The 23,258-nt window shown below is 38.8% G+C and overlaps 1 protein-coding gene across 1 annotated transcript in view; it reads right to left on the reverse strand.

The window, feature by feature from the left end:
- TDRD9 (tudor domain containing 9) overlaps nt 1-23,258 on the reverse strand; it is a 64,355-nt gene that overhangs the window by 32,713 nt on the left and 8,384 nt on the right. Inside the window, exons 2-9 of the mRNA XM_061998840.1 lie at nt 22,621-22,727; nt 15,769-15,857; nt 15,120-15,341; nt 12,558-12,680; nt 10,961-11,041; nt 7,547-7,711; nt 2,998-3,098; nt 2,359-2,417 (exon numbers count right to left, since the gene is read on the reverse strand). Coding sequence (XP_061854824.1) covers nt 2,359-2,417; nt 2,998-3,098; nt 7,547-7,711; nt 10,961-11,041; nt 12,558-12,680; nt 15,120-15,341; nt 15,769-15,857; nt 22,621-22,727 — 947 coding nt within the window. The remainder of the gene's footprint in view (nt 1-2,358; nt 2,418-2,997; nt 3,099-7,546; nt 7,712-10,960; nt 11,042-12,557; nt 12,681-15,119; nt 15,342-15,768; nt 15,858-22,620; nt 22,728-23,258) is intronic.

The raw sequence follows: 23,258 nt of genomic DNA on the forward strand, positions 1-23,258 counted from the left end.
TTCCTGCACTCTTTAAATGACTGTTACCTGCCTTCAGAAGTGAGAAGGAAAGAAGACAAATGAAAGTGGAGAAAGAGAAGGTACTTTCAGGCAAAGTAAGAGTGAAGAGTAACTTAATCAGAAATGAGAGGAAAGAAGGATATGTGATGAGCTGAAAATCATGATCAGGTTAGGTAAGCAAGCAAAAGAGGACAGAAAGCAAGGAACTAAGGCAAGAAAAGAAGACACATATTCAACAAGAAACCAATCTGGTGATAATAAAAGGTTGGCTCATAAAAGAAATAGCAGGGGATTAGTCAGGTGCTGGAGTCAGAAAGACTGAAACTAGAAAATAAGAAGTGACTATAGACAAGGGAAACGAAAGAAGTCAGGGCTGGGGAGAGAAAAAGTCAAGTTGAATGAAAAAAACATGATGGTGATGGGGAAATTTAAGTTTCAGAGATGTCTACTGGAGAAAACAATGTCATCAGAACCTCAAAAAGACAGTCAGGAAGACTTATTTACATCATAGCTCAAAGGGAGTACTAGAGAATGAAAGTGACTGGCCAAATAACAAACTAATGTCTAGAAGAGTAATGAAGCAGTTAACAAAGCTCTAAGCAAAACACTTTCAGCCCTGTAGGGAATAACATGCAGACTGGGAAAAACAAGAAAATGATCAGTACTTTTAAAGACTGCAATATAGAAAAAAACGTGTGTGTTCATGATCAGACACGTAATTAAAGATAACACAGAGAACACATGAATACCATGATATTGTCTGTTTGGACATAGCCTGCCAGACTACCCAAACCCACAGGGTACCGCTTGGCTATCCAGCTGTCTAATGCCTCCTTCTTGCCATACTGCCTGGCTACATATCCCAGTAAGACACATCAAGGCTTGAATCCAATCTATGTTTAGAAACCATTAAAAGAAGCTTGATCCATGGTTGGTAGAAGCAGACTCTGCATAACCAATATTAATAGTAATTATTAATTGGTCTAGTAATTACTGACTAGACACAGTAGGCAGTATCTGCTGCTGAGTTCTGGCAGCGACAGGAGCTGATCATGACGCCTACAGAACAAAAGGCTGCCACCAGTAGAGACAGAGCTTGGAATGAAACAGTAATTAGTTACAAAATCTGTTTGGCAAACACACCAGGACAATAAGGACAGCAGGGCAGGAGGAGTGCAAAAGAAGAGACAAAACAAAAGATGCTGAAATGAGTAGAACAGATAAAAGCTCAGGACAGTAACAGCAGATTTCCTTGGAAATAAAAACCATAAAGCTTGAAGCTATGCAGTTCCTGTCATCACCAAGCACACGTGAAGGACTGAGAAATCAGGCCAGTCTCATCTTCTGCAAGCTCCTGAAGAAGGTGACAACCTACTGTTGCTTTCATTAAGCCCATCAGCTAATCTGTCAAAAGCATGTTATATACTTGAAGGTGTAGCTCAGTGACGATTCAGTCAACAGTCTGACCTCCTTTTTGTATTTCTTCTTTAAAAAGTCTAAAGAACTAAAGAACACCTTTGTATATGCTCAAGAAACGTTCAGATTGCCATGTCAAGCATTCAAATAAAAAACTGCTAGAATTAAGACAGGTTGTGCAAGCTAATACAGTCCACTGGGAAAATATTTATGCATACATGTTAAAAGATAAAACCATCTTAGAGTTTAATGTGGCATTTTGTATCCTGTAGTATCTAAGTACAGACTAGCTCAGGAATCAAAGGAGAGCTGAGTGCTGTAAAGAATCAGACTTCCTAACATAAAAAAACCTTAAGCACTGAACAAGCCAGTCAATTATAACAGCAAGGGAAACATGGCTTCCTACTTGAGACAGCTGCAGCTGCTCAATGGAAGTGGATTCTGCCCCATCCATCCCTCAGTTCCACAAAGACACTGATCAAAAAAATCCCTTAACAGTACTCCTCTGCACAGCACTGCTCTTTCTAGCTGCTGCTGCCTACTCAGCTTGAAATGTCCATGAGGGTGTTGTTTTGAATGTACAAAATGCTATGTAACTGTAAGCACTCAAAAAAATCTAGCCATCTCAAATCAGTGTCCTAAATGCAGAGGTTATTTTTACCCAAAATCTCTGTCTCAGATGTCCTCTTGTAAACTGAGGGCTCTCACCCCCTTTTATCCAGGTCTGTATAAAGGCTATTTGGGGAGAAAATTTCAAGAGGTATTTGCCAATCCTATGTTCAAGATGAGTTTTGAGTATCCAGTTGTAAAACTGGCCAAGGTCAAACACTGAACAACAATATGAAAAAAAAACAAACCTGAGTTTAATAAATCCCTGGAAGAAGCAGCAGAAGCAGCTCATTGAATGAAAAATAAGGAAGAACAATGTTAAGACACACTCACCTGGTAAAAACACTAGCACACTTCCACGTTCTGTTCTCACACTCAAGTTTTTTTCCTTCCTAGCAAGAATATGCAGACTCATTAGTTTTACAACCTCAGTTTATTTCACTACCTGAAATGATTTTATTCTGAAAGAACAAGCAGAACTGCACACTTTTCCTACACAATCTCATTCAGTAATTTTTAAGTATATGCAATGATAGATCACAGAATGGTGGGAGTTGGAAGGGACCTTTAGAGATCATCCAGTCCAACACCCCTGCCAACTCAGGTCCACCTAGATCAGGTCACACAGGAACGCGTCCAGGTGGGTTTTGAAGACCTAAAAATATCACTAGAGACCTTTAACAAAAGCCTAGCATGTAAAAAACCCCTAATCATTATCAAAAGCCACAGGTCACAACATCTGCCTAGAAGGAGACATCTTCAATCAGTGGATCACTTACACTCCAGGGCATTCAGGAAGACCTTAGTAGCATTACCCTGAGTAGAAATCATACAAGATATAAAATAAAAGCAGAGATGCACAGGAAATTAAATGACCACTAATAATTATAATACATGGGTGCTGTTGTTCCTTAATAATGTGTTTCACTTTCCCAAAGAACCACTGATTCCACATCCTGAACTGTATCTTACCAATTGCTCATCTCCAACCCATCAAACGACTGAATCAAAGACACTGCTACGTCATACATTTCCTTTCTTATTGTTGGTTCCTTGATTTCTAGAGGAGGAAGCTGTGTGGAGAAGGAAGTATTGAGATTAACACAGAATAACAGGCTAAAACACTGTAGATCGCATATGTATGTTGATTTGCCAAGTGGTTTTCAATTGAAATTGATTTAGCACAGAAGCTGTACAAAGAAGTAACTAAACTTGGGAGAAATCATTACCTTCCAAATCCTTTTTAATTCAAGCATCCTAATGTTCTAATGCTAAAGAAATATTACTGATCCTTACCTACTTAAGATAAGTGACAGCCCACTCTCCACCCCTAACACTTACAGGACACATTCCTTACCCATATGTTAAGCATATGAGACTAACCACAACTCAGGGAACAGGATGACAAGAAACAGAGGCATTTGTACAAGCAGGTACAGTTGTTCTTGCAGGTGCAGGTCTCTATATGCCTAGTAAATAAACCACATACTTTCCCTGCTGAAATCTCTGAGAAAATTATCCTACTTTCTTCTGGTAGAGGATGGAATGGATGATCAACAAAAGCCATCTGGAAGAACTTGTCAACACTCTTTCAATTTCTTTGACTCCCTTGCATCAACTAGTCAGGTACACTTTCCAGGTGTAGAACTCAGTCACAGAGCTTCTTATCTGCATTTTACATGCTCTATAGGAATGCTTCTTGAGTGAAGAAATATTGGGATCTCATTAATATTTACAAATGTCTAAATGGTGGATGTCAGCAGTTTGCGGCATCCCTTATTTTTCTGTTGTACCCAGTGACAGGACAAGGGGTGATGGGATGAAGTTGGAACACAAAAAGTTCCATTTAAACATAAGGAAAAACTGTTTCACTGTTGAGGTGAGGGAGTCCTGGCACAGGCTGCCCAGAGGGGTTGTGGAGGCTCCTTCCTTGGAGGGCTTCAGGACCGACCTGGACATGTTCCTGTGTGACCTGATCTAGGTGGGACCTGCTTTGGCAGAGGGGTTGGACTGGATGATCTCTAAAGGTCCCTTCCAACCGAAGTTTAGAGAGGTTATTCTTTAGAGAGGTTACTAAACAAGAAACCACAAAAAACATCCTAGTTCTCTACAATAGAGCAGTAACACTTCCCTCTCCCAATATATGTGGTAATCCAAGGAATTTCTTTTTTCTGAGCTGCTCCAACAGAAGATCTGTGGTTTGACATTATCCCTGCTTAAATTACTGTCGAATTTGTCTTTTCAATTTCGTCACCAATTGTACCTTTAGTGCTCTTTAACATGACAAGGCTGCCATATCACTCCTAATAAAAGGTAACAATGTGACAAACAGCAAAGCCAAAGGCCCAGTCAGAGCTGACTGAAATAAAACAACAGAATTGGAATAGCTTTTGACAGCAGTTCTCTACCTTTCTGGACTCTGACTTCAGTCCCAGCAATATGAAGGAGTTTTTACATTTGGAAGTCAAAAATGGGACACTCTTATTTGCCTTAGGTAAGAAGCAGAGACCTGGGATTTCAGAGATTTACTGCCAAAGATTAACATTTAGACCTCTAGTTGCTTACAAGTTTAATTCTCACATAATTAACTATACAATCATTTGCATTTGCTATCTCCAATACTACACTATAGCAAAAGGTAAGCATTTACACAACTAGTTTTAGATCTGTCTAGAGATTCAACCGTCATGCATTTTTCATCAAAACCTGTGTTTCATCGATTCCTTGGGGCTTAGAGGGTACTGATGTGACACAACTATGATTCAGTTAAATATCCACAACAATGTTCTTACAAAGGTCACTGTGCCAAAAGAAAAAGAAACTATTTTTTATAAACCTACACTCAAAAATTACTTAACAGCAGCACCTATAAACGACCCAATATCTGGGCAAGGGTAAGCCAGAGCTACACCAAAGAGCGTTTATCCCTTCCTTCCCTCTTCATAGAATCACAGAATGGTAGGGGTTGGAAAGGACCTTTAGAGATCATCCAGCCCAACCCCCCTGCAGAAGCAGGGTCACCTAGATCAGGTCACATAGGAACATGTCCAGGCGGCTCTTGAACACCTCCAAGGAAGGAGCCTCCACAACCCCTCTGGGCAGCCTGTGCCAGGGCTCCCTCACCTCAACAGTGAAACAGTTTCTTCTTACATTTAAGTGGAACTTTTTGTGTTCCAGCTTCATCCCATCACCCCTTGTCCTGTTGCTAGATATCGTTGAAAAAAGGGATGTCCCAACCTCCTGACACCCACCCTTTAGATATTTGTAAATGTTAATAAGCTCTCCCCTCAGTCTCCTCTTCTTCAGACTAAACAGCCCCAGTTCCCGCAGCTTTTCCTCATCAGGAAGATGCTCCAGTCCCCTGATCATCTTGGTGGCCCTGCACTGGCCTCTCTCCAGAAGTTCTCTGTCCCTCTTGAGCTGAGGAGCCCAGAACTGGACACAGGACTCCAGATGAGGCCTCAAGGAATTCAAGTGGAAGCTTTACCTTTGATTCAGCTAGATGTCTGTCTAGCCATAGCAAAGGCTACTGCAAAACAGGCCTACAGAAGAAAAAATAATGACTGGCATTCCTATTTAATCTTTCAAATCAGAACTGCTATCAGTGAATTCCCAAATGATCCAAGTCAAAACTGGTTAAACAAATCTTTTCTTTTCAAGTATAGTTTGAAAACATTAACACCTACAGAAATGAGTTTAATATTAGACCCAAGAGCTCTGCAGGATTCATAGAAGACTTCTACAGTTACATACATAGCATCATCAGAAACAATATCCAAAACCAAGCATCAGTGCTTGCTAAGAGCACTTCATATGCTTCTATTGTTGCCCCAAAGAACAAGTAACTTCTTGGACAATCAACCCTTCTAATGAACAACAGGATGGCTACAGGAAGGATAACACAAAAAAATCAAACCAACCAAAGCAAGATCCTCACATACAAAGAGAAAATAAAAAATATTACAAGGGGTGAGCCCTGAAAGCAGCTCCTTTTGTTTGTGATCTTGGAGGTGAAAGGTGTGGCAGCTGACATTCACTTCCAAGTGCAGCTATGACAAATACAACTTGACTGAAGTACTTATGGACTGCTTACTGAATTTCTTGGGTTTCTTTTTTTTTTTTTTGCCATTCTCATCAAAAATCTTTTACAAAAAAATCATATATTACATCACATACTCCATATTATCCACCAGAGCTGCTATACTAATGCATAAAAACCTATGGGCCAACTGCTATATGTATTTAGTTTCTCTTTTTGGCTGCATTAAAACTTCAGCAGTTGACAGCCTTTGATTTTAGTTTGTCTGTGTTGAGGCATAACCAATGCTTGTGCTGTGCACAGCATAAGAAATTCTTTTCTTCTAAGTTTCCCATAAACTGTCTGTTTTGTTTCTCTAGTTTCTGCAGAATTGAAGAATGAAAGCTAAATAACAGTATGTGCACACACTGCTGCTTTTTAAGTGCATCCTCTGTTTAATCCAGTGTATTAACATCACAATACTGCTCTGAATTATCAAAACTCACCTATAATTACTCCCAAGCCCCAGTTATTTTTAGAGTGGTTGTTAATATTAAAGCCTGAATGCATTTGTTCTACTTGGCTTTAACCTGTTTATTTTGCCTTGGACCATAATAGTGAGAGTTCAGATACTGAAGTAAATTCCTAAACAGCTGTTTCTCAACTGTAAAACAAACTCCTACTATAAACCCACAGATAACAGGCTAATTAAAGCTTACACTTAACATGCTATACAACAGAATGTCAGGAGCTCTACAAACAGACTGTGCAGTTTATAAGCTAAAGATTCACATAACAAATGAATCTTTAGCCACTACTACCCTGCTTAGGCATTAGAGCAGCAATTCTCCAGGGCAGCCATCCAGGCTAAGGGGCCACCAGAGGCTTGGGGAATTATCTACTACTCTAACACATTTTCATTACTCAAGATTACATATTTACCATGGTGGCATACATGGCTCTAACACAGATATGTTCAAAGCTACTGCATAACAGTTCTGGGACTATTAAAAAAAAGATATAGGAAAAAAGGGAAAAACCAGAAGTGGCTTCTCTGTCAGCTGAGGCTCAACTTCTTAACATCAAATTCTCATCATTAATGCCTCTTTTCTGAAGATTCGCTTCTTTACTCACTCTTTCTGCCTTTATTATGTAACAGCAACATGAACCGAGACAGAAAGATTCCCTGAGTTTGTCAGTTGGATTCAAGAGATCTATAAATCCTCACATGTTACTTTCTGAACTGACTTTTACATTGTTCATCTTGGAGGCAAACTACCCAACAAAATGCCATATAATACTTAAAATTCCTAGACCTTTACATTTCATTTCTTTTACATGAACAAAACCTAGGTTGCTGGGAGACTTCTGTTTTATCATCAAATATTGATTCTTACCTAAAATTGGAACGTGAAATTGGTTACCTGTAATTTATTACACAGCTTTCAATGAACCACATCCATTTCTTTCTTACTATATCCAAAGAAGTAATGTTTACATTACCTGGAAACCAATAGTGTGCTTCAAATCATCGAGATAATATTCTTTGACTGCATAAGGTTTGCCTTCCACCCTCAATACACAGACTTGATTCAGACCTTTATGAGTTGGAAGTGTAAAGTAATCTATGAATTCTTTACAGTTGATGGAAGCAGACATCAAAATTACCTGTTAAGAAAATGCACAGCAAATGTAAACCATGAATTTTGACACAAAAATGTCATGCTATGCTGGAATCTCCACTTGTACTTTATGCTAAAATGGTCTAACTTTGATTGGTACAGGTATGTACTCTAGGCATGTTTAAGAGCCAAATGCTCAAGATTCCCCTGGTAGCATGTGGTTCAAAAGCACCTGTAGGAGAACAGCTCAAGCTAGATGCCTAGGACAGACAACATGAAGAACTTTTTCCTGTGGTAAGAGATCAACATAAAACTATGTAATACTCTTCCTTAAGCTTATTATTTCTATGTGGTCCTCAAAAGAAGAATGTGCATGCCAAGTATTTTCAGGTTGTGTTTTACTGAGCATTTAGCTATCAGTGCCTTTAACTGCATCAAAAGATGGGCTTAGTCCTATAAGAGCAGTAACTGTAAGAACACAGCCTTAAAAGTGTTAATAATTTTGAAATCTGTCAATTTCTTTCTAGTTTTAATTAACTGATGCAACTTTAAACTCTCAAGGATCACAGTGAGCTCCTTGCTCTCTTTGCTGACTCTGCTGAGACTTAAACAGAAGAAACAGAAGAACAGAAACTGCATTTGCTATCTGATGACACCTTCTCTTTCAGATATAAAACTCAGAATTTACAGCTTTGTTGCTTTCTCCCTGGTTAGACAGCATGATAAGTGCAGAATGGGAGAAGAATGAAGTAACTTAAGTGGCTATGGCTATTTGCCCTCTAATCCGTCTATTCAAAATACATCCTCACTTCTCAGCACAGCCAGCTGGAATAAACTAGACAGCTTCAACTTGAAAAGAAGAGCTGAGGGGTTATAACTAATTGTGTAGTGATTAGCTTCTTCATCTTCATGTCTCCTGAGCAGTACTTGTTAACTGAGACACAGTCAGTCCTTTCCTTTCTTGCCAACCCTACCATTCTATGATTCTATGACACTTCGCATGAATGAAAAAATAGAAAGAAACAAAGACATCAACACTCATAACTAAAATGCCATGGAACACAATAGCATCCCCTTTGTGAAGTGACAGGGAGGCAAGCTAACAAGTTGGGCACTGTATCACTGTGCTCAGTGCCTATGCACTGGTAAAGGCACAAAGAATACATGGAGAAGTTAGACTAAATGATAGTGAATCACAACACGTAGATCTTGTCCTCTGTATGTTATCATGACTTTTGCCATCCTGTTAGTTGATGCCATGTTGACTTACCTGCTGCTTCTGCAGTCTGCAATGTCCAGGTTAGGAGACAAGCACCTCAGACGTATTTCATATCACCCTGAATTATAAATACCTTTCCTTTCGCCCTCCCTTAAACAGGCTGCCTTGCACATTTTTGTTTCATGAACCCAGAAGGGCTGGGAGGAGAATCTTGCACTTTCTAATAAAGTCCCTTTCCTTTGTAGTTTTTCAAAAAGGGATCAAGCAGGAGACATTGGGCCTAGTGTATGGATTCAAACTGAATTACTTGTGCCACTCTGCTGAAATCCAGCAATGGACATCAAGAATTCCCCCTTTCCACCACAAAAAAAAATAGAAAAGGATATAAAGGAAAGAAAGTGTTCCAGTGACAATTTTCATAGGTTTAATAAGAATTAGAGAAAAAAAAAATCACAACCTTCAGGAACCTATAAAAAATGTTTTCTAACAGAAAAGATAAGATAATATGAAGAGTAAAGTTCTCACAGACTGATTACAATAAAACTATTTGGTATTGTGGTAGGCAGATCTAAGCACTAAGAAAGGCCAAATAGCTGCACAACACTGTCCCTGAATTTAAACACAAAGTTTTCTTATTGGCAAAAGAGGTATAAGAAGTGAAAGATGTGAAGTACAGAGACATGCCCTATGCCAACTGGGAGGGCACTTCAAGTGAGAACATGCTGAAAGATCCAAAGGTCAAGCTTTCTGAGTTTTAATCGATGTGGTGGATTGTACAAAAGAACAGAGATTCCATTCCAATAGCAACAAAACCAGTCCTAGTAGACAAAAATCTTGCCTGCTTGGAACAGAACAGTTTGCAATAACCAGACAATTAAGTGAAACAGTTAAGGGACACATAAAATTTCTGGGGTCCAAAATAACTGCATAAAATACACTGAGCCTAACTATTACTTGTGATTCATTCTGACAATTCAGTGGTTTATTACTTTAAGAGAACAAAGACTCAATATATTATGCTAAATCTCTGCAAACTGACTTAGTACCTTTAGCACATTTTTTCCAGAAAACTCTCAGTCACATTTTACTACCAGTTCTGCCTAGAAATTACAATGAAGCATTTCTAGGGGTTTGCACTTATTTGAAATATGTTGTCTCATTAAAGAAAAAAGGATTTCCAAGAGTTTCCATGACAATATTTAACCAAGGACACACACTACCCTCAATAAATAATTCCAGTAAAAATATCCATGTTGCATTTTTCAGCCTTAAGCAGACTTTAGAAACTAATGCATTTTAACATCAGGCAAAAAAAGAAGCCTCTCAGAAAACATTATAGCAGCCAGGAAGAAAATGCCCTTCAGCTTGCTTGCTTATGAAGAGGGGTAAACTGAATAATAATTTAGTAAAAAATAATGACACATTAATGCTAAGTTCTTTAAAACATGACCTTTGCAAATCAAAACTGTAAAAATTTCATAGAGTCATAGAATGGGAGGGTTGGAAGGGATCTTTAGAGATCATCCAGTCTAATCCCCTGCCAGAGCAGTTCCCACCTAGATCAGGTCACACAGGAATATGTCCAGGCAGGTTTTGAAGCCCTCCAAGGAAGGAGCCTCCACACCCTCCCTGGGCAGCCTGTGCCAGGGCTCCCTCACTGAAACACTGAAACAGTTTTTCCTTATGTTGAAATGGAACTTTTTGTGTTCCAGCTTCATCCCATCACCCCTTGTCCTGACAGCAGATACAATAGAAAAAAGTGCTGCTCCAACCTCCTGACAATCACTATTTAGATATTTGTAACTATTCATGAGCTCCCCCCCTCGGTCTCCTCTTCTCCAGACTAAACAGCCCCAGGTCCCATAGCCTTTCCTCATAAGGAAGATGCTCCAGTCCCCTGATCATCTTGGTGGCCCTGCACTGGCCTCTCTCCAGCTGGGGAGCCCAGAACTGGACAGAGGACTCCAGATGAGACCTCACCAGGTCAGAGCAGAGGGGGAGCAGAACCTCCCTCAACCTGCTGTCTACAATCTTAAAATTTATCCTTGCAAGTAACAGAACATACTTTGAACCTACCTTTACAGACTGTGAATTTGTACATAATAGTTTCCGGATCACCAGGAGCAAGAAATCTATTTCTTCTGTCCGCTCATGCACCTGTGAGACATCATCTACAAGTTAACTCCCATTAATTCATGCTCTTCTTTTTGACAATCTCTTTGGTTGCTACTCAATTTCATGGGGGGTTTTTTGTAATTTAGAACACCAGAAGGAAACACACTTTTCAAGGCTGCAGATGTTAGTCACATCTTAAAACCTCAGCAGCTGTTCAGATAATTACAGCACCCCTGGTAAAAACCATTTGCCACTATAAAGTCATGAAAACTGCAGAACAGTGACTAAAAAACCCATTTTGAGCTCTAGCCACCAGTTTTATTAGAGATGACAAAAACACCTGAAGTTACAACTGAGGCTGGTAAGTCAATGGTACTCATAAGACCAGAAAGGATCCAGGGCAGGGACCTGCAATTAAGAACACACAGTAGAACATGTGCTCGCTATTACCGGGTCAAGATCACAATCTGTGAGGTAGTTCTGTGGAAAAAAGTGGCACATGAGGCAGAAGGAACTAGATTTTGTCTGGGAAAGCAAAAACCACATGAAGTCTTCAAAGCTAGGAGCTGCTGAAACAAGTGGTACAAGCTGATACCATCAGGTCAAACTATAGTTAGTCAAGCAACCAAGGTTTGAAACAGCATCAGTCTGTTCTCTTGCATAAGGAGCAAAAAAAACTTCTCCCATTAATTTTCATATCAAATTAGAATTTTAAAACTAAAGGAAAAATCTAACTCTATGTATGCATCTTCTGTTGTTACATTTCTGCATCTTACATAGAATCATAGAATGGTGGGGGTTGGAAGGGACCTTTAGAGATCATCCAGTCCAATCCCCCTGCAGAAGCAGGGTCACCTAGATCAGGTCGCATGGGAAGATGTCCAGGTGGGTCTTGAAGCCCCCCAAGGAAGGAGCCTCCACACCCCCTCTGGGCAGCCTGTGCCAGGGCTCCGTCACTCTCATGGGGAAATAGTTTTTTCTAATGTTTAAGTGGAACTTTTTGTGTTCCAGCTTCATCCCATCACCCCTTGTCCTGTTACTATCTACTATAGAAAGAAGGGATGTCCCAACCTCCTGACACACACCCTTTAGATATTTGTACTTGTTAATGTGATCCCCCCTCAATCTCCTCTTCTCCAGACTAAACAGCCCCAGTTCCTGCAGCCTTTCCTCATATGAAAGATGTTCCAGTCCCCTGATCATCTTGATGGCCCTGCACTGGCCTCTCTCCAGCACTTCCCTGTCCCTCTTGAGCTGAGGAGCCCAGAACTGGACACAGGATTCCAGATGAGTCCTCACCAGGGCAGAGTAGAGAGGGAGCAGAACCTCCTTTGACCTGCTGCCCACACTCTTCTTAATGCATCCCAGGATGCCATTTGCCTTCTTGCCCACAAGGGCACATTGCTGGCTCATTTCAAGAAATGTTAGCTTACACAACTTACATAAAGCATATTTACAAGTAAGTGTCTGCATTTTTCTTTCTCCAGCATGGTAAATAGAGACATCAGAGAAGATAGTTTTCTTAACATGAAATTTAAACTCATTTCCATCAACTTACTTCATCGATGAAAAGGTGTGTGAATGCAGTCAGGCTTTTGGCAGAGATTATTTTCTGAAGAAGAACTCCTGTTGTCATGTACAGCAACATCGTCTCCTTTGTGAAAACTTTCTCTAAATTTACCTAACATGGTGACAAAAATAATATAGATGGGAAATGGTATTTAATGTATTTATAAGAATATGCATCTGAAGGAACTCCAAAGTGAAACAGAGCATAAACCCATCAAAATTATTCACCCAAACTTGTAAAAGCGTCTAGAAAAATGTGTTCTTAAAGCCCCGAATCAGTCAACTGTAAACTTTTTCTCTGAGAGAAATGAGAAGAAATTGAAAACCCCTGAAGTTTATGAAATAAAGGATCACAATTCTTTATTGGAGGAAGAATTCTTCAAAGGCTCTTACAGGTACATGCACACATCTCTCCACTAACATACAGAGCAAGAGAAAGATTTTGCCAAAATACAGTTTGCTTACTGGACGGGAGAAAAGGAAAGAGGTGCAAGATATCACCAAGACCAGGCAATTTATACCTGAAAGTTCTACACTCCTACCTGGGCAGGCAGAGCTGTGACCATCTTTTCACTTGCAGCTTTTAGAGCTGGAAGAGGCTAGAGCAGATGAGTCTACACTCCATTGTTATACTTCTACCCATGTCACACAAGTGCTTGTAGAACAAGCGCAGAACATCCACATATGCTGTGCTGGAAGCACACCACTTTTTTTATGCCTTTAAGACTTATTAGCCTACTGAATTAATTTAGCAATTTTATGACTTATTAATTCAAGGCATCAAATCATGTAGAAGATTTCCTATAGAAACTACTGTGGAAAAAACAAATCCCGACATACATAGGCAATAGTAATTCTACAGAATAACTGGAGTTATTAATTCTGGCTTAGCTAAAATTTGATATGTCAAATCATAATTTTAACAGATTAACCTCTCGAACTGAAACTTAGTAACTGACCATAAATGAACAGTATTTTTACTTTATCTTTCCTGTGGAAAAATTAAACTTCAGAGTTGTTTAATAAAGAAACCCCACAAATGAAGAAAGAAAACAACAGTAGTTGTTGTAGATACATCAAAAGAAGCCATCAAGGGTTGACATGTAAAGAACAGCATTCTGTAGGGATGACTATCAAGAACTTTTTTATGGGAAAATGAAGCTGACATATGAGTCCCTGTGTGACCTACTCTAGGTGGTCCTGCTCTGGCAGAAGGGTTGAACTGGATGAGCTTTTGAGGTCCCTTCCAGCCCGTAAGATTCTGTGATTCTGTACTGCTATTACTACTAACTGGTCATAAGCTCTATACTGACATTACAAGGCCACAGAACTATGGCATGTTGGGCCTGCTCTCTCTTTGAGCTTCTCTTCATCAGCCTTCATCTTTGTTTCATCTTAGTCTAGTTGTGACAGCAATTTAGTGTACAGATACAGAAGCACGGTGCAGCAACAAGGACCTTGGGAAGCAGAGACACAGAATGGGGCACAGAAGAAAGCAGATGTGAGATAACAGATGAGGAAAGAGCATTTGCACTATAGATTCCATGCTGTAAACAACTCTGTAATGGTCAGGTAGAAAATAAAGGCCTCAGAACTGGACAAAATCAGTTGTATGGGTAACAAAGAGAAAACACCCAACATACAGAAACGACATCATATGTGGTGCATTTGGAAGTAACCTGGAGCTACAGATCAACAAAGAAAAAGAATGCTGTTACTGCGTGCTAGCAAATATGTATATATATGACTCTCAAGTGGAAGAAAGGAGGAAACAAGAATGAAGAAGAGGAGGAAACCAACATGTACACCTCCCAGTAGAAGGCTCCGGAAGCAGACAAGTCTCCATGAAGATCCTCCCCTTGACAACACCACTGTGAACCCACTGGCCTCAGGACCTAGAGAAGCTAGTCCAGAGACAACTATTGTCAACCTACCAGTGAAACAATGATCGATGCAGTTTATTGTGGTTACAGACAAAGAGATAATTAAAGCATCTGTATGTGTGGTCAAAAGACCAAAGTGACATCAAGTTTATAAATGGAGAGATAGAACAGAGTTGGAGAAAATGAAAGGAGAAGGCAGATTAAAAGGAAAAACTAGTACCAGTTTTTCCAGGTGTTAAGAAGAAACAATAGGATGTTCATGAAACAACCTGGCCATAAAGGCATGAAAGCTTTGACATAGCTGATGGGTAAATGGAGGAAAGTCAAACGAATCAGGTGTGTTAGTTACCAAATTTAACGAAGAAATGACAGAGTATAGTTCTCCTGCAACAACTTCAGTGATTAAGAAAATAGATATGCCCAATTATCAGAATGCACATAATTCAATATTACTTTTGAAGTCTCACTAGAACTTAGCTGTCCAATCTCAAAAGCTTAAACAGGTAAATACGAATGTTTAACAGGAGATAGCTATAAACCCACAATTCCACTCTAAAAGCAGATCATCTTACCATTTCTACTGTGCTAGATATGCTTTAAGGTAATCAAGAAAGAATATACAGTAGTGTTTAATATGTTTTTTAAAACAATTTGAAATTGTCTTATACCTGGTATCCTACAATCCCACCCAGAGTCCACGATCGTTCCATGCTAATCCACTTGGCAATGCTGCTGGCACCGATCTTCCGAGGCTGGGTCACAGCAATGTTGCAGTAGACGGACTGCTCAATGTAATAATCCAAAACATACTGTGGAATCAGTGTGCTCTTCCCACAGCCAGTTGTTCCTTGTACAATCACAACTGAATTGCTTTCTATCACAGACACTATCTGAAACAATTTTTCAGGAGAACTCATGAGTCTATAAAACAACTCAAGATTTCAAACAAACAGATTTGAAACATTAAGAGAGTCCAGGCCACATGGTGAACCTCTGCAAAACATCGTGCCACAGTTTTTATCATCTCCTAAGGCACCTGTAGATAACTGGACTTCTAAAACACATTAGAGTAGCCACGAAACTCTGGCATGCAGTTACTTATATACTTTACATAAATACCTATCAACAAAAAGTATGACAGCAATGTTTCGAAGAATTTTTACACAATAGTTTTGCACAAGGACCCTTAAAACAAAGGTCAAAGTTTCCTTGGGGAAAAAAAAATCTAAATCAAAACAAAAACCCCTAACAACCAACTCCTTTCAAAACAGTATTTTCAACTTCATTGCATAATGAGAGAAAGTGAAACAAAATTACCTCTTCCTTGTGTCTGGCTAGAGGTATATCCACACATTTATACTTAGGTATAGAAGTCCAACTCGACTCCCGCTGAGACAACGAATTATCTAGACATAAAAATAACCAAGAACAATTTATTTCCATAGAGAAAGATGAGCAGGAGAGCATGGACACAGCATTAGGAAAAATAATTCCTATTAAATTTGAATCACATAGCATTGTTTCAGCTGGAAGAGGCCTTTAAGTTCACTGAGTGCACAGCCTTTGTCCCAGCCCTATCAATCAGCCCATTTCCCTCAGTGCAACATCCACCCAGCTCTGAAACTCCTCCAGGGATGGTGACTCCAGCACGTCCCTGGGCAGCCCATTCCAATGCCTGACAATCCCTTCAGTAAAGGGTTACTTTAATACTTATGAGTCTTAATAGAATTATTACTTCTCAGTATTAGTAGATTGACTAGATTTAATATTAGCAGAGTGAAGAGACTTCCTGTTGCAACTGCTATTTTACTGGCAGCAGCTCTGAAAAGCAGTGCTTCCATGTAATAAGCCAGTCAGTGTCAAGGATGCACACAATTCTGTAATTCCATACGCATTTCTCTTCATTTAAAAAGCACACTTAGCATTACAGCTGCCAAATCTACCCCATTCCCGAGAGCTTTTCTGACAATACTGAAAAAATATACCTCACTCATGTACCAATTGTGTTGTTTCCCTTAAAGCCTGTTGGATCCACGGTACAACATAATCCATAATTTCATAGGACCACTGGTTTTCCACCATTTATTTGGCAATTAAAACAAGACTGGGAATATTATGGTGACCACTCAATGGGATACTACATTCTGCAGTCTCTTGGCAGGAGTTAGGCATCACTATCACTGGGTACTATGCAACAAAAATCTGATGATGCTACCGTGAGTTTCCACTCAGTACCTTGCTTTCAGTTGGACCAAGAAAAAAAGCAAGAGCAACTGAAGGGGTTTGGAGGCAGGTATAGAAGGAGAAAAATTATTGTTAAGCAATAATTTTGCAATTTAAAATGAAAAATTTGGCTAAAATTCCCAGTATATTGAAAGCTGAAGTGAAAATGCTTTCCATTTCAAATGGTTTTCACCAGGCACTGTGGTGAAATTTCCTTATTTGAATACAGACAATAAAATCTTAGACTTTGCTTTTTTCCCTTGGCATTAGGTTAAGAAATATATAGAATAGTGGAAAGAAATCCAGTATTCCATTTTAAAAGGCAATATTTACTGTAAAATAAAGTCCATAGCCTAAATATCTGACTGAACAGTTGTAGTATTCTTTCTTTTGAAGGGTTATGAACAATCTCCTGCAGCAATGAAGCAGAGACAGGCAGAACAGCTTCTTTCATCTCTGTACCATACCTGAACGGGCTCCAACCTCCCAAATTGTCTTTAGGTGTCAAGGAATACAAAATGAGTTATTGCTACATTACAAGAAACCTCCAAAAGTTGGACAGCTCACTAAGACAATTTCATAAGGCACTAAAAGCCAGAATCCTGTTGAAGTCGCAACTCCGACAAGGAAGGTTCTTTACCTAGATTCTGTGCAATGCAGCAGTTTTAGATGATCATTGCACAATGATTTACTTAGCAATAATAAACTCATACAAAACAGAACTTAACAGCATCTCTTGAAAATATTAACTGCCCTCTTCAAAGTACTTTTGGTCAAGTTTCTAAATATATTCCCTGGGAAAATTCATATACAGCCTTCTGTCACAGCAACACTGTACAAAGGTTGACTGGCTTCCCTCTGGCACAAACATGTCACTGTTTGAAACATCAGTAGTTCTGCATGATTTTGACCAATGCTGAAAGAAATCTCAAGAAAAGATCCCAGTGTCAGCATATTCAAGCTAAAGCAACATATCCTTCCCATCTCAAGCAGGTTTTCCATATAACAACTGCAATTTGGAAAAATCTGCTCAAATTATACCTGAGAAGGCAGCAGTAATTCTATAACAGTGCTTACAAAAAAAAGGAGAGACATGAAAAAATTTAAAAGGCAGGACACATTCTGAACATCTCTAACTCTGCAAAAATCCAGTGTATTAATAGGAAATCATTAACTTAAAATTCAATGAAGAATTTTATTAAAAAACACAAAATAATAAACCAGAAACAAATAACCACTGGCAATCATGTACCTGCTGAATAATCAGATCAGTTCAGTCAATTTTGTGTTCACTGATGAAATGGAACCTCTTTCCATCCTGCTTTTTATATGGCTGTTCTATGACAGCAGTACCTCACCTTTTCCTATGTACAGGAGTTTTGGAAGTTTATAACAAATGTAAATGGTTGTGCAACATCAGCCACCAATAATCCGCAGAGTTTGAGAACTGGCAGCCATATAATCTCTTAGTACTGCTGTAAGCACTAACAACTGTATGGTTTTTTCTCTTCAAAACCTGTGCTCTGTGCTTATCTGAAAGAAACCTGTTTGCCTGGGGAACTAAGAGCATGACACTGTGAGACTTCTATCTGGAACACACAGTACAGTGTTGGGTCTCAGAGTAAACTGGCATCTTGAGAAAAACACTGAAGTGACTGAGCAGCATGAAGTCCACTCTAATAAACCAAGGATACAAGGTCTTCTGTTATTAATCATACTGGATTTCAGAGTAAAAACCCAGGGACCTTGGGTAACCATTTTAGAAGACCTTAAACTTTCATCCTTTTTTAAATGAGAGGTGTTGTTCTAAACAATGAAGACTCACTGGAGAATACAAATGCTTGAACCTATGACAGTTCCACTCAACTGTGGACTCCATACCACACAGAATAATTACCTTCAACTATAGTTGGTTGGGGGTTTTTTGATATTCATTTATCTAATAAGTCCCAAAGTGAGAAATGGTCTTTGGACTAAACAGATCACTTCTGCAAATAGAGAGGTATCTGCAGATTCATGGAGCTACAGGGCTACAGGCTTACCAGCAAGAAAGGCACAAAGTTTCACTTTTTCAAAGGCTTCTGGAAAACATTACTAAGACCAGGACAACAAACTCAACCAGTATACACCTTTGTGCAACATACTCAAACACACATCTCAGATTCTGACATATAGAGAATGCATGACATTGAGGAAGCATACAATTGCCCACCACAATGTTTTATGACAAGGAGAAGATTTATGTGTACAAGAAACATCAATGCCAATCCAGAATATATACTGATATTAATCTCTCTGTTCATAGTCAGTGAAGTTACGGGAAAAACGAACTGGCCTGTTCACTACTTTTTCAATATTATTACAGTTCTGTTCATGTTGATCACCATGACTAAAACAGTCTACTGCCCAAGGAAATAACTTTTCCAGTATCTCAGTTACTGCAGCCCATACAACATATGTACTCCTTCTGGTACCTGTTTCCTCAACTGAATTTGAAGAGATCCTTTAATACATGATTAGACTTTTATATTCAAAAAGTTCTGAGAGAAGAGATTGTACAGTTGGATCTTGGTATCTGTCAATTAGATGCATCAAAAAATATTCTTTAAAGTACTCTTTAGGTGAATCAAAAGAGATGCTTACTGTTTCACTGATCATTCTTCTGTTGAGATACAAACATACAAATGACTACAGTTAGCGATAAACTCATGGGAAAGGAAAGTCATGGCAAACAACCAGGCTCCTACAGGGAGCCACAAAGCATAAGAACTTCACAGTAAGTTCTGCTATTTTAGTCACATAAGTTGCTGCTGACTGAGCCCTGAAGAGCTCAATCCAGAGTTTGAGCAAAGTGATTATCCTTCCTGATTGGGGAAACCAGGCAAAGTGTCTAGAAATGCTGACTGCTAAAGGATGCTCCCAAGTAACATTAAATTTCCTAGGTAAATGCCACAAGTAATTAGTCTTTGCTAGTGAGACTTTTGTCTTCCATTGCAATTCTCTTCAACTTACACATATTTTGAACACAAAATGTTGAGGGGTTGAAAATCTGTGCTACGATTAATTTTCTTGGCATGTATCTCTTCTGAAATCAAAACATTTAAGGAACTCCATAACTTAAGTTTTTTACATGTCAGACATCTAATCAGAAACAACACTGAAGTTGCTCCTTCCCTATAAGCAGTTACTTCACCTAGGACTTAAAAGATTCTCAGAAGAGATTCATTTAATGGTGTGAAAATAAGACAGAAGTGGGAAAAACCCAGCTGTCTACAAAACTACATGGAAACAATTATCTAAAAAAAAGGGGGGGGAGGGAATTTATTAAGGATTTTAAAAGCCTTCTTAAGAGTGAAGCTCTTAGTCATAGAGTTTAGGATACTCAGATGTGGCATTGGGGGATGATGTCTGTAGGATGCTTAAACTGCAACTGTTAAACACAACTGTCCCCCACACATCGCTCTAGAAGGTTTCCCTCAGCACAACATCCTGTGACCTCACTAAATCAAAGGTGAATTAAATCTGATTCTGAAATATCCAGTACCAATTATGAAACTAGTCCAATGACCAGGCAATAAGAACTGCTAATGCTCTACTTGTTTGGGCTAACAGTTGTGATAAAGCATTTTCATCTGCTTCTATTTAATTCCTTCAACTTCCTTTTCACAGCAGTATCATTTCTACCACGTTCTGAATGAGCCAGAACTCTACACGTAGCTCTTTAACAATCTGTTTTCCCAACAGAGAAGGGGATTAGGCATTTCTATTTGTCCTATCAGTATAAAAGCATATGTTCTTGCAGAAAAAAATTGGAAAGCACAAAATTAAAACTCAACAGAACTTTAGAAAACACCAAGGCACAAGCAAACACCGTTAACAGTTTCAGTAAGTAGGAAAGACTTAAAATCAACTGTTAGATTATCAAGAGAATATAATCTACAGTTAAAAGAGCAATTAAAAAAAAAGTAATAGAAAGGCTACAAATTCTGAAACCTTAGGGTGCATCAGTTTCTTATTTCTATATTGTGCAGCTTATTTCTTGACTATATTTGTACCCAACACACCTATAGGGGCTGGTCTAGATCTTTTACAACAATTTTCATGTTCTTAAAGAGAACACCTATTTCCAGATTGATAGAGCTGGTAAATTAAAAATACCTCTTGGAGGTCTTGAAATCTGCATGATGACCATATTAGCATTGGAGAATAGCAGTCTCACTAACCACATCAACTTTTAAAATCCATAAAACTAACATAACAAATCTCACACTCACTCACCAACCTTCTTTATTATATTATCCTAACCTAATATTCCTGAATCTGTAAGTCAAAGTGGATAGCAGGAAGAACCAGGATTTTCTGAAGTTTTTGTGTTGTTCTACATCAAGGTGAGAGCTGACTATTTGGCAGCTCACTCTGAATGCTGTAAGAATCTTCCCAGTCCCACCTGCTGAAGGTGCCCCACTGGATGGCAGAGAGCTGGGAGAAGAGTGCTGACCACAGCAGGCAAGCATCAACACCACATGGAACAGTTCCTCAAGCAACTGGGACTCCAGGCCATGACACAGAGTAGGAAAAGTGGAGGAAAAAAGGGACAGAGGAAAACATCTAATAAATTAATAATAGAGTATAAATATGTGTTTACTACTAGATGTGCAGTTACAATTGGAAGGCAAGAAGTCATATGAAGTCTAAATTTCAAGCACAAATATTTTAGGGTAGACTAAGAGAAAATAGGTATTTATGAAATTAAGTACTAGGATGAATATGTGGCAATACTTCCTAAAAAGGCTAAGTTACAAAGGCCTGATTGTTTCACAGCAGCAACATTGCTAGCATCAGATTCATTCAAAACTAAGCAAGCCCCCAGTGCTGCTAGATCAAGTTGCTAGCCTACCTTAGGCAGGATTCTGATTTAATAGGTGAAGGACATGAAATTATCTACAATTTTTCCTTGAATTAAATGATACCATTATACTTTGAAAGAAACACCTAAGGATTTTCTGCTTAGTCAACTTGTTGCTGTTCTTCCTTTGCTAGTAAAGCATATTTTGAAAAACCAGGAAACACCACATTGCTGAACTACAACATTCAAAACTTCTTCCAGTCTCTTTATTCCCCCATTTTCCCCTTCCAATACTTCCTCCTCCCTCACAAATTTCATCTAATGTCAAGGGAATAAGAGACAGTATTTTGTGGTTAGGAACAAGCATCAGATGCACTGCATGAACTGGATGGCCCAACTACACTTACTGGCTCTCAGGTAATGACAGAGAAAAGAAATGGCTTCATCACTTGAGTTCAAGAGATCATATGATTTGCAGAAGTATTGAAGGACAGTGATTACTAATAAATTTCTCAATTAGTCAAGTTTTGGTAAAGGGATTTAAAAGCATTACAGAGAATGATACATAGAACGGACAAAACATCCTTTTCTTGGGAAACTGGCTACATTAACAAATATGGAAATTAAAAAGCACAGTGAGAGTTTGAAGCTGAGCTGTCCTGACAAGTGAGTCAGCCTCATACTGCTGTTACCAGAGCTCCTAGGAAAGAAGTGCAATCAAATTTCTCTCTGAAGGCAATTCAAAGCAACAAACGAGAATACATGGACAGAAAATAGAAAAACAGAATAAAGATATGAATCCAAAGAGTAGGATGTTTTCCTTGCAGATGTATTGAAATCACATATCTACATTTATCAAGATGATATATCAGATGTATGCACATATATCTATGCAGTAGCATTACACGTGGTTTCCATAAAATAAGGTGGTTGACTTTTTAATACCATGCCTTATACAAACAAACAAATGCACTTACCACATTAAACAAACAAGAAATATACAGTAAGGTTTCAGTTTTGTTTAGGAGATGAAAGATCTAGGGGAAAAGGACAGGTGTATCTGAGCTTAAAATAGGAACTAAATAGTTATTTTTTTTTACCTGGTTTATAGACAAGTTCTTCATTTCCAGCTACATTTAGCTCTTCTGCCTCTACCTGCCTGTATTTTTCAGCATATTCAGTCTCAACACTCTCTCCGATGGGAAGCCTGAAGAGAAAAGAAAGGACAAATCAATAAATGCTTCCTAATCTAAGTAATGGATACCTCTGGGAATAACAGCATTATACAGTAAGTTCAGAATCTCCATGTCATGCAGGAACTACTTCAACAAATAAACCTCATTAATAAATTTTATCTGAAGTTAGATACTAGCCTGAGGAAAGTGCCACACTAAAGCTTTTTGTTTACATTCCAAAAAATGGAGCTCCCAAAATGTCATCCTTTAATACCTCATAATTTCTCTCCTCATGTTCAGAAAAAAATGTAGTCTTTCAAAGATGAAATGGTTATTTCACCAATTCTTGATGCATTTAAACTAAAAAACCCATAGAAACTCTTGCATGATTCCCTGGTGACAGGGGAAGGAAACAGGAGTAAACACAACCATCTCACTGCTTTAAGGAGAGAACATTTGTCTTTGATGCAAGACATGATGGTGGCCAGAGTTAAAAAGGAAAAAAGAAAATTAACACCATCACCCCATCAGTGAATTTTATGGAAATTTCTCACACACAAGAC

The sequence above is a fragment of the Colius striatus genome, chromosome 6 (assembly GCF_028858725.1).
Source record: "Colius striatus isolate bColStr4 chromosome 6, bColStr4.1.hap1, whole genome shotgun sequence".
Classification (NCBI taxonomy): domain Eukaryota; kingdom Metazoa; phylum Chordata; class Aves; order Coliiformes; family Coliidae; genus Colius; species Colius striatus.